General features: G+C 35.8%; 1 protein-coding gene and 1 long non-coding RNA gene across 2 annotated transcripts; one reads left to right on the top strand and one right to left on the bottom strand.

The window, feature by feature from the left end:
* The first annotated feature begins 5952 nt into the window (after positions 1 to 5952).
* On the top strand, positions 5953 to 8150 carry LOC121779390. The gene is made up of 2 exons (XR_006045800.1): positions 5953 to 6706; positions 7107 to 8150. It is a non-coding gene; the product is annotated as an uncharacterized LOC121779390 (long non-coding RNA).
* Positions 8151 to 12590: 4440 nt separating this feature from the next.
* LOC121780471 (patatin-like protein 6) lies at positions 12591 to 16955 on the bottom strand. Its single transcript, XM_042178109.1, has 3 exons — positions 15649 to 16955; positions 14057 to 14372; positions 12591 to 12860 (listed from the first exon to the last, which is right to left on the bottom strand). Exons 1-2 carry the CDS (start codon positions 16756 to 16758, stop codon positions 14106 to 14108), a joined length of 1377 nt encoding a protein of 458 aa, XP_042034043.1. The 5' UTR covers positions 16759 to 16955; the 3' UTR covers positions 12591 to 12860; positions 14057 to 14105.
* Between the last annotated feature and the right edge of the window lie 3004 nt (positions 16956 to 19959).

Below are 19959 nucleotides of genomic sequence, written 5' to 3'. Positions count from 1 at the left end.
AACGAAGGGAGTATGCTTTTTCATTTATCTATTATTATATCTTAAACTTTATTATATCTCCGGTTAGTTCTCATATTCAAAAGAAATGCATTGCCTGACATTGAATGGAGGGAATTTTATTAGAATTTCGGATTTCGCATAATATATTCAATTTGAATATTAGCAGGAGTAATGAATAGAGTAATTAGCAAAGTTGTTAATTAGAAACGATTTTTCAATTAAGAATCCCAATGTTTGACTGATGTGTCTGTGACTTTCATGTTGGGACTGAAATGCCATTGTGCCCTTTCTTGTCATACCTACTTCTATGATGGATTGTCTTTGTCTTTTCTTTTTCTTATTCTCTCTTTTAGTTTGAAATTTAGTTTATTTAACTTTCACATTCCCCTATTATTTAATGATCCCAATATCATTTCATTGTCTCGTATTTATGAGCCATAAATGAATAATGACAATTCAAATTTAATTTTAAAGTGATGTTAAATGGTCATAATGTGGCCGGCCATAAAAAGTTAATTTAGTCCATTTACATGTATAAAAAAATTATAATTACCGATATAAACTTATATGTGTGTGAATGGACTTGTGAGTTGATACTTATCTTTGAATTCCATTACGTAAAACACATTAATATCACGAATTACTGTATACGTTGAGCAACAATCAAGAAATGACAGTAGTAATAAGTTGAGCAAAAACTACGAAAGAGCAACACTAACATGTTGAGCAAGATATAATGAAGATGGTATAAAAGTAAAATCAAGTAGTATTAAACCAAAAATTTGAAAAAAAATCAATTTTTTTTGTTATTTAATTAATTTATGGCTGGCCATAATGTGACCGCATAGCTTTATTCTTAATTTTAATATGATCGTTACAAAAGACCATATGATGTGAAGTACACTAACAATTAATGTCTATCTAGTACTATAATTCATTCAAATTTTCTTTGTCTATTGCACAGCTTATATATCAATTTTATTGTGATATTCAATTGACAAAACTTGAGGATTCACTATCTGTTTTTGGAAGGGCTAAAACCCTAGTTTCAATTTAAAATTTCAGAGGAAATTATAATTAGAGAAAATAAGTTGTTTTTATTTGGTTACCCATTAAACATTGTTTTCTTTAAGATTTTCTTAAACATTGGTTTATGTGGTCATATGTCGCTATCCAATTTGATTATACTTTAACTCAGTTTGCCTATCATTGTAGCCTTTATAGACTATGAGACTACTATATCCACATCTTCCTATTTTCGCTTTATGCTTCTGTTTACAATTAATCAAAAAAGAAATCATCATAAACATTCGAAAATTTCAAATTTTAAAATTGATATGACAACGCAAGGCCTCAAAAACAGAACTCTCATGGTCATCATAATTTTTTTTCTATTCACCATGACACAATATTTAATTATGAGGTCACATTTAATTTTGCACACATTTTTTGAGAGGATGATTTTTCTGTAAATTCTTAAATGCTAAATTCTGATTGTGTATACTAGATTTAAAAACTGTCTGTAAATTACTGAAATATTGACTTTGTCCGGATTTTGCAGCCAACCTATTGATCCAATCTTGCAACAATTCAGCATTTAAATATAACATAAATTATTGACATATTAACGTGGCACTACCAATGCTAACCAAAACGATATCATGTTTAGGCAGTGAAACAACATCGTATTATACTAGATTAAATAATTTCATTTGTTGAATTAGGAGTTATATTAAACTAGTATATTAGAGTCAAAATCTTGATTAATTGCAAAATTAAAACAAATCAACAATTTGATAATTTACATATGGATTTTAAAGTTGGTATGCAAAACTAGAATTTGATGAAAGTTTATGACTTTAAAGGCATTTAAATGCCCCTTTTGAAACTAACTTTTGTGTTTTTTTCTCTCAAACCATATAGTCGACATTAATATTTAATTTGTATTGTTTTAGTTATTAAATCTCAGTCATTGGATAAAAAATGGAAGGATGTGATTAAATATTTTTAAGATCGTCTTAGACAATCTAAAAATGACATTCGTGTTATGAACTAAATCGATCTAAAAATGACCTAAAAATTTTCTTACAATTATTTTTAAATTTTTTTTGTCACAACCTATGAATATATGTGTATTTACCCATTTTCGTGGACTAGAAAAGGAACGATCCAAATTACTAGCTAATAAGTCTATAATAGACGGCTCTACATTCAAATCTTGTAGTTGAAGCATCACTGTGGTTTTTATTCAGACAAATCAAAAGTAATCAAATTGAGTTTTGTCAGAAATGATAGTATATTGTTGTGCCCACAAAAAGGAAATATCTGCTTTCTTTCTTCCTCCTCCTTCTTCTTCTTCTTTCCTTTTGCTAATTACTCAAGCAGCAATAAGAATGTTAAAGTCGTGATTTGACACATAATTTTCTTGATTTTCTCCTTTGATTTAACAGTAATTCTTGGATTCTTCCAAAGTTTTTGTTTTTTGAGGGATTGGATTCTTTCGAAGTTGAAAGTACACAAAAATAATTCAACCTCACTGATCTTTCCTTACTAAACCTATAATTTAACAGAAAATAAATACTTTGATAATTAAAGAAAATTAATGTGAACTCGAACAACGCAACTTTTTAATTTGACATGTAATCTTTGAATTACAAGGATTTAATCAGTTGATTATTGCACAATCACGTCACTTAATTTACAAGTTATTAATTTGTACAATTAGTAGTTGTTCCATAATCATTACTAATTAAATAATACTTTAAATTATTGTCCGAAAAGACACAATATGGTACTGTGAATGCTGCAATAGTTGTTGGAAATAAATCCAATTTCTCATTTTTCTAACTGTTATCATTATTCGTCGACTAATTAAATTAATTGTCTCATGGTATAAATGGTTCTGAATTTATTATTCATGTCACCTCTCTATTGAACTGTTATTGTCCTCTATCAGTTTTGGCCCATTCAAATTATTGTCGACCAAAAATATTTGCTATACACATTTGAATTGAAAAAAGACGTGTCAGATTTATATATAAAGAACAATGATGAAAATACACATGATGAAATTGAACGAAATAATATATGAGGTTAATTGGTTCATTTGATATAAATTTGTACACATAGTCAGAGGGATAGCAAGGTGAAATTGATGTCAACCCTAGCATTGGATTGGTGAAATATTTATAATTATTGACAGCAAAAAGATTCTCATAAGATATTGACCATTCAAAGGAACATCAAATAAGGTTAGACGTGCTATAGTTGCCATGCACATATGAGACAATGTGACCGTGCTCTTACTATCGCATCATTCTTTATATTAATTTCACCACTAGTAACTTTTTTTTAAAAACTTAGCTCAATTCAAATATTTACCGCTTTCACAAAACACACACTAGGGCTGATAATTTGGTTAATTGGTTCTCGGTTACCACGCGCAGGACCGATAACCGATTCAGCAGTTTTTTTCGGTCCTGGTTCTGCATTTCTAGGTTTGTTGGTTCTCAATGTTACCCGGAACCAAAATAAAATTTTAATTTTGAATTCTTTCGTATAAATATGATCTGACAAATAGCTATCACATGGATAAGAATGGTCTAGCGGTATAGCACATTGCCTCACTAGGTGTAGACCCAAGTTCGACCATTTCCAATGCATTTTTTTCAGAATTAATTCATACACAATCAATTTTTTGTTATTCAGTTTTTATGGAGTACTATCTAATGGGTTATTCTAACCGAACCTTAAATGGTTTCGGCTCCGATTCTAGGGTTGACAACCCTAAATTGTCGGTTAACCGACTGATCGGTTCGGTTAGAAATAAATAAAACATAAATGAAAACGGGGAAGATAAAACGGAGATAAAAATGTGGTGAATGACTTGCTTAGTCGTACAATTGGTGCCGCAGCGCCTGCTCCCGGGCTGCATGCATTGGGAAGCATGCATGCAACGGAGTGTTGGGGCAGATGTGCACCCAAAATAAGAAATCAACTTTTTAATATTATGTAATTCCGAAACTTAATGATCTCTTAGATCGCAATTTATAAGCCAGTAAGAAATTGAGGGAAAAAAAACATATAACATAAATTAAACTTCAAATCAATGACAATATACGGCATATCGAATTTCTATATGTGTTTGATACACAATATGCTATCATTGCACATGTGTAACTTGTTAGTGAATTTATGTAACATTCTATTTTGAGTTCCCTAAACAATACGATCCAAGAAAACAATGAAACTTCGTATAGTAAATATATAATTTTTCTTCTAGATTTCCTGTTTTTCCACAGTGCTCAATCTTATTTTGTTCTATTGACTACCTGAAAACATAGTGTCATGTTATTATTATTTACACGTTGTGGGCCTAATACCAAAAAATAACTCAACACTTTCATAAAATTTATATGACCTTTCGATTACTATTGCATGTATATGCTTAAATTTGTAGTCTTTTCTAGAAAATTGGTATGCGATAAAAGTAATGATTGCTGGTTGATGTGGGACGTTGGACTCTCACATGTTAGTCTATTTCATAAAGACAAAATAAATTGTTTACTAAAGTAATCCAAAACGACGCTGTTTCTATGATCTTTATTTCGACTTCTTCGATTTTAATCGTCGAGAAAAAAATAAAAGTCCTCCTAGTTAATCACATCTTAACTTGAGCTTAAAGATGAGAGCTAATGTGCATTTGGTGAGAAACAAACCATGATCTTTTATCGCATAGTGTGCATCTGGAACCACCCACACCCATAGCTAGGCCTAAGCCTCACTTTTTTATGTTTTAACCTCTAATATTCTCTCTTTGTTCAAACTTAATTTCCAAATATATGTAAATAGAAAATTTGAGCTATTGCTATTAGGGCTGATAATTTGGTTAATCAATTCTCAGGTAAACGAGAACCGAACTGAATTATTCTATTATCAAGGGACCAATGACGGATTTCAGCAGTTTTATGTTCGATTCTTGTTCTGCAATTCTAAGTTCTACAATTCTCAGCGCCACTCGGGTACCGAAATTCAATTTTAATTTTAATTTTTAAGTTTTATAACAAAATCATAATTTTTTACGTATAAACACACGAATGAGAATGGTCTAGCGCATTACCTCACTACCTATAGACCCGAGTTCGGCCCTTCTAACACATTTTTTTGTTATCAACTCATACACAATTAATTTCGGTTATTCGGTTCTTATACTAATTGACCAATTAATAACTGATCAATTAGGAGGAACCGAATCTTACACGATTTTGGCTACATCTCCATAACTGACGACTCCAAATTATTGATTAACCAACTTGTCGGTTCAATTAGGAATCGAAACGACTGAATAAGTAGACCTACTTGTTATTGTATAGCTGGACTCACATGTTGCCCCAATGAAAAATAAAAGAGTGGACATGTAAAAAAGACATTGGAATAATTAGATATGATTATATTACTACATCCACGTGACATGGCTTTATGAAATTAATTAATAACATCAATTATAACTAGATAGTATATGTTGAGAATGAGTAGGGCAGTTGGGAAATAGCATCAAAGCTAGGGTGGAAAATGATAATTGCACAACCAAACTCCTATTTGGTCTTTGCTCTTTCCATGTAAAAACAGATTAGTTAGGTAACCATGAAACCAAGTAGAGTTTAAAAAAATCAGTTACACCAAAGTGGCATTGATTTATTACACTAAAGTGTCATGTAAAATTTAGCCAATCTGCGTGTTTAGGGCAAGATATATATACATATAAAAGAGAAACCCTAATTGAACAAAACAAAATTGAAAGGAGACATCAAAGTGGCAATAAAAGGACATAACCAGAGATTTATAATCTAAAAAATCCCAACTTAAGACAAAAGAATTCTATATATTTGGGTAACAAAATAAAAGGTACATAATCCCAATTTCATTTATTTACTTATTTATTTTGTAAAGAAAGTAGAGAGATGAGGAATCCATGCCGTCCAAACACTTGAAGACAAAGTAGATTCAGAAGAGAAAAGCAAGCTTTACTTTACGACCCAGAAAAAGGAGATTTCAAACCTACAAGAGAGTGAGCTTAGGAAATTGGGTCGACACTAAACATAACCCTATTTCTTCTTCATCTTCATACCCTCAACCCCACCCCACCCCACCCCCACCCCCACCCTACGTCTGTCTATATTTAATGGCCAGGTTTTGTGATTCAATATTGCAATCCCACATGAAATTAGGAGCTCCCTTTTCTTTTGTTGAGTATTTGGCCATGCTTGTTTCTTGCCATCTTCTTCTGTGTGTTTTAGTGTGTGTTTTAGAAGGTGTTGAAAAGGGTTTTTGTGGGTTTGATTTGTTTGCCATTCTTTAATTTGGTTTTGAGCCCTATTTTCTCCACTGTTCCATCATTTTTTATGGCTTTGATCAGTTCACTTGCTTCGTATGGTAAAATTTGGTGCTCGGCGAACATTGTTTTTTATTGTCGTTTCAAGAAAACACGCGTAACATATAGTGGAATCGATGCGTACACACGCTTATTTATATATGCCTGGCTCCCTGTATGCCATTTGTAGAGCTCATCGGAAAAATCGATGGGTCTCCGTGGATGGCGTATGAGGAGCCAAGCATATCCACACATTCTATATATGTGTTGCAATTTTCAATTTTGCCACATACAAGATAATTGTTCCCCGTTTATCCCTTGATCCAAATTTCCAAGGTACGTATCTATTTAATTTCTTCAAATTACGAATTATTTTCATTTAAATTAGTAGATTAGAACTTTAAAAATGAGATAGGTTTTAGTAATTAGTTTGATTAATTAATGTTGAAATACTATTTAATTTTTGAGAGATGTTGCAATTATTCGCTGCGCTCACCTCCCGATAAGGCATCCACGCTTTGTATAAACCGACAACATGAAAGTTACAACCTTTGCATTGCCCAATCAACTTCAACCCCTACACACATATGTGTGTTTGTGTGTGTGTTTTCTATAATTCATCGCTTTATGTACCATACAATTACATCAATTTGACAGAAGCTTCATTCTTGATTTACTAATAATGATGATTTGTTTTTGTTTAATAAGTACTCTTTATTTATTTTTATTTTTGCAGCAACTAACAATGCAATATCAAGATATATTGGACATATGTATGTAGTGCTTGGCCAATCAGATCTCAAGAAACCCAAACTTTTTTACTAGCAAGATTTTGATCAGAGATGCTATATATCTAGCTAGCTAGCTAGCTAGGTAGATGATAGTGGTTACTATGTGGGTAGATAGATACAAATTTGAAAACCAAAAAAGTAATGGGGTGAAGATGTGCTCAAAATTATTAGTTGGGAAGGTGAGGCTAAGGGCTGTGATTATATAGGAAAGTGAAACAGATGGATCTGTGGAGATGCTTAGGGTTTTTTAGGTCCATCTGCATAGACCCTAGTGTGGGCCTAACGCTGTGTATTTTGTGTGTGTGTGATAGCTACTTGAGGAAGAGGGCATATTTCATTTTTTTTCATTTCATTATTTGTATTAGTATATGGTTGGTTAATTGAAGACACACATACATGATACAACCATGTACATTACACTCCCATGTTTGTGAGAGATAGGGGTATGTGATATGTGGAGAGATGGGAGTGTGTGAGTAGGAAAAAGGGGTTTTGTTATCATATGATGGCTGCTTTTGCTGGGCTTTTGGGATTCCAATTGAATCATTGTAACATTTAGTATTGAGAGGGAATGGGGCAATGGACCACTTCTCCCACCACCTATTCAAAAACAAGAAAATGAATACTATTTCAAAATTTAATCACACTATCTCTCTCTCTCTATTTGTTGGTGTGTGGCTGGTTAGTAGAGAATAAAATTACACAGTCAATGCAGGTCAAAAAAGGACATAGATTGGGTTTGTGGCATCAAGAAAAGGGACCACCTCCACCCCTTCCTGGAGATCTCCTGAAACCAATTGGATTTTGGGTGCTCTCTCTCTCTCTCTCTCATCATGTGCATGCATGTGTGTGTGTATGCTTACACAGACACACACAGCGCCCATCAGTGAGTGTAGTATGCAGTGTGGAGAACATTCCCCTGCATATATCAGCTTTGTCTAAAAAGGAGGTCAAGAAAAATAATTAAAAAGAAATATTACAAAAAAAAAGAAAAAGAAATACTATATCACATTTCTTTTTGCATTGTGATCAGACTACTTAAAGCAGACTCTATTCTTCACACTCTCAAAATTTGAATTAGATTAAATGGGATCATATTTTAGATGTTTGTTTATTGGGTTAGTGGGTTGTGATTGGTACTAGGCTAGGGGGTGCAAGTTGTAATGATGAATCCACATGTACATATGTTTGTGTAGTACAAGACATTCATTATTGACATATGTACCTATTCTAGTGAAAGAATTTGTAGCATCAACTTGTTATTGGTGTTATTTTAGCCCAAGAACATTTTCTGCCTTTTACCTCACTTGTTATCCAGTTATAGAGAGCGATAAGGCTGGGAACAGAAATTTGTGTTGAAATATGTATGTAGGTTATTTGTTTGTTTGATATCACTAGTTAAGTTTTTCAAGAATAAAATCAAATTAGAGAGTTTCTTACAAGGGAATCAAGAAGAAATAACTAGTGAAACACAGCGGTAAAAAAAAAAAAAGACATGAGTGAAATGGAACATTTAATAATGAACATTCCTAAATAATAATATGTGACATTTAATGACAGATAGAATTTTTTAAACCATGACTAAAAAATGGGTTTTCGTGAATTTGATCCCGTGAACTTGATGAGCAAAGGTAAATTCACAGAATGTTCAAGGATTATATTTTGTATAGCGAGTCTCTTCTTTGAACAAAGTCGAGGTGAGGTTGCACAAGGTCAGATGGTCCCATGAGTAGCGTAAAATTCAATTAAATTCGGCCTTTCGAGCAGTCAGTCGACTCCACATACGATAGCTCGGACTCCATATGTTCTGTTTCCTTAATCGAGTTGGCACTAAATTTTTACATTACTAGGTTATGAGAATCAAATTCATAGTATAATGGTGGTAGTATTTTTAATGAGAAAGTTTGCGTTAACAAAATAAAAGCAAAACCTTTCAAGCTTAGTGGGCCAGAAAAATAACCCTGGGCCGAAGAAAGTTGCGGTTTCCATGGGTTTTATCTCGAGAGCCCGATAGAATGGATTCTGTATCTAAGTCCATTTTTCAGTTTTTATCTAAAACATAAATTTATATGCAAATAATTAAGCTGGAGAATGGATATAAATTATAACAATAAATTTAGTTAAAACTGTTTTTCGGGATTGCATTTATAGAAAAAGAGGCAAACATGGGTGCACTCCATTTTTACGCGACCCTACCCAATCCGATTTAATATCTTGTTGAAGATCTATATTTTTATTTATTGATATAAATTACATAAAAATTAAATCATTTGCAACACAAACACTCTTATTTCTAACAAAAATAACTTTTATTTAAATAACAATCACTTACACAACAATCATTTTTATTTTAACATACGGGTATTAGAGCATCAGCAATGGGGCGCCCTAACGCCCGCCCTATGCACCGCCACGTCAGTATTTTATCCTTCTACCCTTCCACCTGTAGTGGGGCACCCTATAAGCCGCCCTAAAGGCCACCCTATAGGTTTCACTATTGTTTTGTTAATTAATTTAAATGTTTTCAAATATGTCAATGCAAAATAATTAAAAAATACCACGATTAATTAAAAACGGCAAATCCTACATTGATTAAAAAAAAAGTTTTACACGAGTTAGAAATGAAAAAAAAAGTTGACTACTCTACAAAAGTCTCAACATGCGGCCAGCTCATCGATCATCCCCTGGAGGTATCCGGCTTTGGGCGGGTCCTGACATTGCATGTTGGAGTCGAACGGCCGATATTCGTCAGGGTCTGTACCCGGCCAACGTGCACCACCCCCAAACATCGGACTATTCGAACTTGGGTATTTATCGGAATCCATTTTATAGTATAATTTGAGTATGGAAAAGTGAATGGAAAAGTTACAAATAAAGGTGGGGTAGGGGGTATTTATATAAATAAATTTTTCAGAATTAAAAAATAAAAACAAAAACGCGTTGCATCGTCCGCATCGCCCACAGTGGGCGGACGATGCCCTATCGTCCGCGGACGATGCATCGGGCATCGTCCGCGCACCCACAATGGGCGGGCGATGGCGCGCCCGAGGCTATGCACAATAAATGTTAGTATAGTATTTTTACAAAATGAAGTTTCGATAAAATTTGGGTCAGGTTTGAGCTGAGTTTGGGCTGTGGATGAGTCGAGGTCGAGTCCAAAACGATGACGACCAACACACGCCATAAGGGTGCACACATAGCCGAACTTGTCTCAAGGAAGGGAAATCACAATCTAATTTTAAAATATTCACTAATAAGATATACTGTTTCTTTAACTAATAAGTCGGAAGTTCAAGTCAGTAGAAATTAAGCTGAGTGTGTATCTGATTATGTGTGTTAGAGCATAGCTCTTAGTTATAGTTCACAATGGTTGAATTATCAAAAATAAAGTGTGATTGAGTTTGTCGGGAACGATTATCCTAGTTCTATATATCAAATTTTATTGGTTTTTTTTAATATGACATGGAATGCTTGTGTTGATAGTAATTTGAATTAGATAAATATAACGTTGATTTTTTCGATTAGAAAATATTGTTTCATTCGAAAATTTAATACCATCATCAATTAAGACATAGATTATAGATACAAATATTTTCAAGAAAAGTCGATTAAATGCAACCCATTTTAGAGGTCAAGTAAATGCGCCAATATAAAATCATTACAATTAATTAATCAGTCACTCTCCCTTTCTTTAGAAATATTAATTTTCTTCTTTCAATGTATAACAAATGTGTGCTTCTAAAATCGTGTAACTTTATCTCTTTTTCATCACTTTCGGTGTCTTGTAGTAATTGATATTTAAGAAGCAATTTGCAGGTTAGTGGTGCAAAGAAGTATAGATAGTCGTAATTGGAATTCCTTGTGTCCCACTTGTCTTAATCAACACCATTATCGCAAAATTAACTTAGGTTTAAATGGTTGTCCTTTTTAGATTTAGACCATCTTTTTTCATGTCATATCTTAATCATACGTTGAATAATTACTCTCAGTTATTAAAGGATTTGTTTTTTAGTTTTTGTAAATGTTCAAAAAGGATAAGCTTAAAGTGAGTTATAGTATCTTTCTATCAACCTAAAAAGAGGAATGTTTTATCCTAACTAATACTCCCTCTGTCCGCGAATATGAGTCTCATTTTTTCCATTTTAGTCCGTCCGCAAATAGGAGTCCCGGTTCACTTTTACCGTATATGGTAATTGGGTCTCACCTTCCACTAACGCATTCCACTCCCATTTTATTTAAAACTAATATATACAAGTGAGACCCCTATTCCACTAACTTTTTTTCACCCACTTTTCTTAACATTTCTTAAAACTTGTGTCGCCCATAAATGAAACTCCTAATGGCAGAGAGAGGGAGTATATTAATTTTTTATTTTAAAAGATTGGATAAAATTAAATCTTACAACAATTATTATACAGCTATACTTATTCCACGTTGAAAGCTTTAATCTCATTATTATATGGGCTAATTCATTACTATATCTTTGTTAACCTTCTTTGTATAATTCATAGAAAATCAACCAAGTTAATAACAAAAATAATAGTATATTACTATGATTTTAAATATCAAAGAAACGTAGGCATGCTGAAAATTTGTTCTTCTTACATTTTGTTTAATGTTAATTGTATTGGATAATTGTATTTATCCATAAATTAGTAGTGGAAGCAAAGTGCATGTAGCCCCCTCACACTATTATTAAAAACAGGCAAGTGCGTTGGTTCCGATTTCCGTTTCCGAAGTTATTACAAATTTGGACTTATACCACTCCTCACTTATGTGTTGGAACTATGCCAGAAATTGACATTTTTATAATGCATTTATGAATAAGTACAATCATTTTGGATGGTTTGCAATGTCTACTGCAATTTTACCTCTCCCAACTTGCATATAACATGTAGAGTTGCTTACCCGGTTATCGATTAAATTAAACCGATGAATTCTATAACCAACTAATTAGCAATCCATTCGGTTTTCGATTCTTACATCAATGAACATTCGATATTTGGTTTCTTACATTAGCGCCCCCAACTCACTTAGCCCTAATTTACTATCTCTCTGACTCGGTTTCTCCGTCTCTCGCCTCTTGCAAATGTGAGTGTGACCTGACCTCTATAGGCATAATTGATTGAGCATTGAAGTGGATAACCATATTGTATATCTTGTTCTGTTTCTTGCTTGTGTTATTACAAGTTTGGTATATGTGACAAATTGATGTGCTTCATATTAATACAACTCAAAATATCATAGTAAAAAAACAGCTTTAAGAGTAGTTTCGGTTAAAGTTCCACTTGACTCCAGACCAAAAGTCCACATCCATTCCCATTTAAATTATTGAATGAGACAGACCCAAAGTCCCCAATAAAAGACATTGTTTTCGAGAATTTTTTTGTAACAAATATAACATATGTGACATATCATCAATATAGAAATTCAAAAAGATAAACCACGAAGAACTTAGGATAGAATAGGAGTACTCATTACATCATCCAATTAAAAAAGAGAAAAAGGTAGTACAACTTCCATAGACCACCGTGGTGTGGCGGCTTCCACCATTCTCCGCCGCTGGCCGGCAAAGAATCCCACCCACAACCTTTTTTCACAACACAAACTCAGACCCCACTTCTCCTATCCTTCTCAAAATGTGAAAGTTGCTATACATATTTATATCACTTTACATTGTTTTTCCTCTTAACATTTACCTGCACAAAGTCACAAAATCTCCAAGAATGAGAACCACTTGCTCTTTGGAAAAAGAAGATTCAAACACACAAAACCATTAGATTAGACATCATGTTCAATGCTTTAATCTGTTGCTCCTCAATTTTTCACACCACAGTAATTTTTTCCTGTTTTTAATTTCACAGGCAAACTCAGTAAATTATGCCCATTATTTTTTCAACTTTATCTTCTTTTCAAAAACGACCATCTTTTGACTCGTAATATTTCAATCATATGCAATTAATATATTAAAATAATGTAATACTAGTTCAGACAGCAAGCTACAAAAGTGGGAGGAGTTCTTTGACTACCTAGGTTTCAAGATCATCCCACTAATCTCCAATAGAAACCAGTGTTCATTGATGATGATGTTGTAGCTAGATTCTTTCCAAATTTTTACAGGACAGATGTCTATCTATGGTTCAATGTTTGTCTTTTTATGTGTATAACTTCAACCATTTAGACCTACTGCTTACATAAGTAGCAGTAGCACTTTCGGCCAAAGCTTACCGACTTTTCTTGATTTGTCTACATATTGCACAAGTATACGACAACTGTACTTCAAATATATGTCTGTCGGCAATAGATATCATTTCAATGAAATGTGTTTTTCTTCACGATTTTGGCCAACTATGAAGGGCCAATATTATCTATAGGAAGATGGCTGTGTCCATGACTAAGATTTATCACAATGGCTCCCACCAAAAAAATGGCAAGGCCCTACTGAGATACAGAGACTAAATAGGACTTGGTCCAAGCCTAGAGTTGTTAAATCGACTTGATCGAGAATATATATGTCTAAAACTAAGGGTTATAAACAATGCCAATAACATAATTGGTGACTAAACATATGTTTAGAGTCTACTAACAAGGATTAATCCCAACTCTCTCTATCACTTCCTAGAAGCAGTGTCGGTAGGCAGACAGCAAGATTAGGATTTTAGGATGTGACTTTTCATCTCTAACAGTGTTTTAGAAAAAAGCGTTCTGATTTCCGTAGAAATGACAAGACAGAGCCCACGGGGTACCAGAAAACAGACAAGGCTTGGTATCTTAATGTGATGAGCATTGACAAATTCATATTGTTAAGATAGAAAACAATTTATGATGTGGCCTGATAGATATTAGCAGGATATGTCATGCTAGTACTAGTAGTGGTGAAATGGAGAAAGTTTACCGTTTAATTTTGCTTTACTGGATGAGTATTGTGAATTGCCGGAAGTCGCTTAAGGCCTGCTCGTTGGTTGCTTGAACGCGACAGTGGGAGCTATCCGGCAACTCCTCTTCTGATGCTCTAGCACAAGTTGGTCGGCAAACCAGTCGAGTTTCTCCAAGTTGCTCTGCTCTCCCATCTTCTTACCACTGAAGAGGACAGACTCTACATTTTTCTGCTTCAGCATGTCCTCTGCTATCCCCATTAGCACTTTTACATTACTTGGACTGGAGTCTGAATCGACACTTGCACCACATTGGCCGAAGCTGGAACAGCTTGCCTGTTGATAGAAATGTTTTAAGTGAGCTTAGGATTTTCTAAACATCTATATCACTCACTAATTACCCATTTTACTCAAAATTATGCAATTCAATAACATTATAACTAATCTTGCAAAGTAATCCAAATTAGTACTCCCTAATCAGATGTTTCTTAGTTTTAGTTAATCCCAAGCCGTATATATCAGGCATCAGAATAAATATACCCATAGAATGCACACCTGAAAAATATACATATATATGGTATGTGTGTGTAGAATAGAGTGAGAAGTTTATTAAGCAAGGTCATGCAGGGAGTAATGGGACCATTGCAGTAAATGACTGGCAGGACCATTTCAATAGTAGGAAATTAATCCCATACCATACCAGTTTCAAGCTAGTTCAAGTCAAATGACAGTAGTTACATAGTCCCCTTCTCCATGAGATAAAAGACCATGATTGTTTTCCTCAAGTCACATTCTGTGCGTGTATTACCATCTCCAGTAGTTTGAGGACCCCATCACAATCACACTTGGTGAAAAATCTAAAAAAATGACTCAATTGTAAACTGTGTAGTATAATTTTAGCATTTCCCCTCCAAGGTCCAATCTCATCATCCTCTTACTTCTACTAGTTATACTAATACTAATGGGATTATTCAATAAAAATGACAAATATTACAAACGGCGTGTAATTTAGCTCTTTCCCTTCCAATCTCATCATTTTCTGACTGCTACTAATTTTAACAAAATGGTGCAGAATATGTTCAACTGAAATTGATCAATAATGTGAATTCCTGTGAGTTAAAAAGAGTCTTCTGCATTAGAGGAATTAACTAGTTTGAATACCTTTGTTTTGTAAAATTTAGCTTTAAAAACAGAGTAGCGGATACGTTGCAGCTATGATCATGATCATTTTCATGACAGAATGCGCGTAACTGCAACCGATGTCAGTGTCAAAATACTGAAATTATGGTTGGCACTTGGCATTTTGGCATGTTGCATCAAACGACAACGTTCTTCACCTGGTTTGAACTCTCCTTTTCCTTCACTCATCTTCACATTATTTATCCCCAGAAGAACCACACAGAATTTAATTGCATGCTCCCAAAAATACCACTGGCACATGTTATTCGAATAACAATTTCCCCATCTCAATCCAGCCTGTTTCCCCACCCAATTTTTTTTCTCTTGACTATACGAAATTAAGCTATTGATTTCATCATTACTCATTTAGCAGGATTTTAATGGTAAAAGTTGCGTTGAATCAGCTGATTAATTGATTTCGCCTTTTGCGTACCTGAACCCTGACGTAATTGCTGCTACGGCTCTCCCCAAACGCCATGGCTACAGCGTGGTCCACCATCTCGGCCGCGCTGTCACCGGAAATCCGTGCTAGCGGCCGCGCCCAATCCTTCGCCTTCCACGTCTTGACCTGCTCATAGTCAAAGCTGCCCTCCATCAGCTGCCCACCCGCGCCGACTGAAAGGACCAAAATATCCTCCACTCCTCTCACAAACGGAAATTCCTGCTTATTGTGCAGCACGTGCGTGATCGCCGCCGCGGTAGGGTTTCCCATCGCAATTCCGCCGTCCACCCCCACGCACCGGGTCAATCCGTCAACCGATTTCATGCAAATCGGATCGAAAACCACCGGCTCGGCCGCCGTCGCCGAGCAAACCTCCCATAGGTTGAAATCGAAGCTGTCGCTCTCGAGCGCGTCCGCTCGCGAGAACAGAAAAGGCGCCGCGCTGGAGAGGTCGTAGCAGGGGATTAAAACCGGTTTTAGCGTGTCCTTCAGCGTGAGGCTGCGGCCGGTCCTCTCGTCCTTGAACGCCTCCTTCATCGCCTTCTCCATCCCCGCCGCCGACGAACCGTCGCCGGATGTATTAAAAACACGCTTGAGAAAACCGCTCCTCGAACTCCGCGAGTGTAACTTTTTCCCCTCCGCAGCGAGGAACCTCCACGTGTCGTCCGCGTGGAAAATCGGACGGTTCTGATCGCCCGCGGCGAAGAGCATCGCTGTGAAGATGCCGCCGACGCCTGTGCCGGCGGCGACGTCGAAATAATCGGCGATTCTGGCGTCAGGATTCCCCGATTTCTTCTTAAGCGCGGTTTCCAGATACGACAGCGTTTTGCCAGACAAAATGCTTCGCATACCGGCGCCGTCGATGCTCAGGATGCAGATTTTCCCCCTCTGATTTTTCTCCGCCTGAATTTCGGCGCTCTTCGGCTGCACTGAAATCGGCTTTGGTAACCAGAGGTGCTGATCGTCGTAGCCGAACAAAAACTTGCTCTCCAAAATGGAGAAAATCTCGTAGCTCAATTTGTCGGTATCGATGCTTGGCTCCTGCAATCCAATCACTGGATTGTCGTTGCTACGGTCGTCGTCGTTAACTGCACACGCCATTTTCTTAGAGTGAAAATCTCTTCACGTCATCCGATTATACTATATCTCTTGATTTGGATGAGAGAAAAGGAGGCAGCAAACAGCAAACTACAACACAAAATCCAGTTTTAGGCTTTAGCAGAGCATGTTTGTGTTGATTTCCCGTTTTATATAAAGTGGAAACATATTTAAATTAAAAATATATAAATGGTGAAATGGTAATTTGCCGCTAAATGACTAGATTTAGCCTACCATTCTTAGGTGATTTTTTTTTATTTTGTAATTAAACTAGTCATACTAAATGAAATAATTTAATATTTACTAAATAAACAATATGACCAAAATGGCAAAATTACAACATGCATTACTAAATAGTGACTGAAATCTCAACCATTAAGGAGTTGCTTCTAACAACTCCAAATATCCGCAAATAATATAAACTCGATTTGTTAGTAATATTATGTACTCCAAATATTTACTTTAATGTAAAAAATCTCTGAGATGGACTTAAATGATAATAATTGTGTAAGAACGTAATACTGAGATAAACAAAATAATTCATATATCCTTCGTAGTTTCAACGGCAAAATAGTCAATTGATGCACTTAAACATCATTTTTATATTTTTCTGTAGTCTTTGAAACATGATTTTTCCTACTTAGGAACCCAAAAAAGTTAAAAACTCTATTTTCTAAGGGTCAATTTTGAAAATTACTCAAACTTGATATCATAAAAATTATATTTGTATCTATAAATCACCTTTAAATAACAATTACGAGTCGATTTACGAAATTGGAATTTAATTAGAATTAGATTAACAGCTGAAAAATATATCAATTATAGGACAATTCTGTTTTATACCACCTACTTTGAATGTGGTTAGAGCATCAACATCCGTGCTCTTGCCAACGAGCATGGATGTGTACTCAGTCCCACTTTTACTCTCTGCTCTTAGACAAGAGCACAACACCCACATCCGTGCTCTTCCGCAAGGACAAACTCAATGATCTCACCATTCTATTATTCAATTTAAATAAAAACATTTTCACAAAATTAAAATGCATTAAAAATACCCGGAATAATATTACAAATTAAAAAAAATTAAAAATTACATAATACTAAAAATTAAAAATTACATAAATAAAGTACTAAAAATTAAAAATTACATAATTAAAATCCTAAAAAATAAAAATTACATAATTAAACACCTAAAAAATAAAAATTGCCCCCGTGGATGACTATTCATCCGGCTCTACCCCCAATGTTCTTTGGAGACCCCGTATCATCGCCACATGCGATCGAAGTTGCTCATGAGTCATAGTTGACCTATCGGCCAAATTGAGTTGGGCCAAAATCCCCCACCATCTCGAGGTGACACATAGGGAGCGGGAGCGGGGGCGGATGGAGTCGCAGCGCGACGGCGGTTGGCCGCCGCCTTCTTTTTTCCTTGCGGCCGGCGTTGGGAACTGCTCGGGCAGGCGTCGGGGCTACCCAAGTGAGCTCCGGCAAGTTGGCTAGCCACATCCTAGGAGCCAGCGTCGGATAGGGATACCGACCTCGACCGTTTGGAGGAGGAGCTAGAGGAGGATGATACGTCGCCCCTATACTTCAGATGCGCCCACGTCTCATGCCAAATTTTGAGGTACTTGAACGGCTTATAGTTCATGGATTGGTAGGTCGCCAAGGCGGAACTGATGATGTCAAGCTCGCTCCAGCCGCTCCCCGCTGACCGCTCTTCCTGGAGGTAATACCCCTGGAACTTTTGGATTTCTTCGCTGGCTCTGTATATGGCATTGCGCCCCATACTCTCGTTGCGCTCGATTGTTCCAGCCGGCCGATTTTGATTGTACCGGCGACAGATGCGCCACCAATAATGGTCACCGGATTGGTTCGTGCCAACCTCCGGATCTTCGGAGATTGACAAGTACGCTTTGAGTAATTGCTCCATCTCTCCCCGGAGTGTACGGGGTGCGGACACCATGAGTAGGAAGAGGAGGAGTTTGAGAGGGGCCGCTCCCTCCCGCTCTAGGTACGGGTGGTTCGGGTGTCCACCCGTATTGCCCTTCAGGGGAATCTTGGTCGACGACCGGGTAAGGCCGGTAGCCACCCGGAACTTGGTAACCTTGGATTTGAGGAGGGCCGAATATTCCGTTTCCGGACTAGGAAATGGTTGTGAACCGAACCAATCAAGGTTCCAACCGTGGGAGCCGGAGGGGTAATCGTTGGAGCCGAACATTTTTTTGTTGTGAGTGAAAGAAAGATTGAGAATTGTAAGAATAGAAATGAGAGAATTTAGATGAGAATTGTGTAGTGTGGTGTGAATTTTTGGTGTGGAAGTGAGAGTATTTATATATGAAAATGTGTATTTTTGGAGAAAAAATTGAAAAATAAATTAAAAGTGGGTAGAAAATGGATATAATTTTTTGGGAAGTGGGAATTTTTTTTTATTTTTAATCGGATTTTTTAATTAAAATCCAATTTTTCCAAAAAAAAAATCAAATTGCCATGGTAATAGGGTCGTACGCCTGGAACAAACCAAAATGATTCCTGGATTCGGAAATGAGAGGAATGTCACCCATCGACTGAGAAAGAAATCGGAGGTCTATCAATTCCAGAGCTAGCCGAATAGCTTAGCTTAGCTATCAGTGACATATGCAAACGACCAGTTCGTAAGTCAAGTGATGGGCAAATACACGCATGATCGGGAACCAGACGTCGGGATCAGCCAAAGGAAAGCAGCGCCGTACCAGCGGCAAGAGCGTAGCGAGTGCCGCGCCGCTGGCACCGTCGGACGGATGGCTGCGCTCAACCGCCCGGTGTGGATGCTCTTAAACAATACATGCACTTTTAACTTGTAATCAATTTCCCACGATTAAGTATATGACAAATATGACAAGAATCTGACATGAAAAAATTATTGTTTAATTGAGAAGTCGTATATCTAAACGATGTCGTTTTCATGGTTAATTGAGTGTATTTTTTATATATATATTTGGATTTTAATCTAACTTTTGGAAAACAATGTCATTTTGATCCAATTAGACATGCCTATATGTCACACCAAATCAAGATGATATTGTTTTAGACATCGCGGCATGTTACATTGGATTCAATTTATGTAGAAAATTGACTACACGCTAAAAGTTCATGCATTTTTTCACTATATTCAAAGTTAGTGGTAAAGATGAATTGTCCTATATTGATTGTATTTTTTGGCTATCA

This window comes from Salvia splendens, chromosome 19 (genome assembly GCF_004379255.2).
Source record: "Salvia splendens isolate huo1 chromosome 19, SspV2, whole genome shotgun sequence".
Lineage (NCBI taxonomy): Eukaryota > Viridiplantae > Streptophyta > Magnoliopsida > Lamiales > Lamiaceae > Salvia > Salvia splendens.
Note: the sequence above shows the minus strand (reverse complement) of the source record. Positions and strands in the feature narration are given on the sequence as shown.

Bases quoted from the DNA above. Each gene is read 5' to 3' on its own strand.
- LOC121780471 (XM_042178109.1), bottom strand. From the start codon at position 16,758: ATGGCGTGTGCAGTTAACGACGACGACCGTAGCAACGACAATCCAGTG. The intron at 14,373-15,648 runs GTACGCAAAAGG...TTCTATCAACAG, and splicing joins GCAATTACGTCAGGGTTCAG to GCAAGCTGTTCCAGCTTCGG.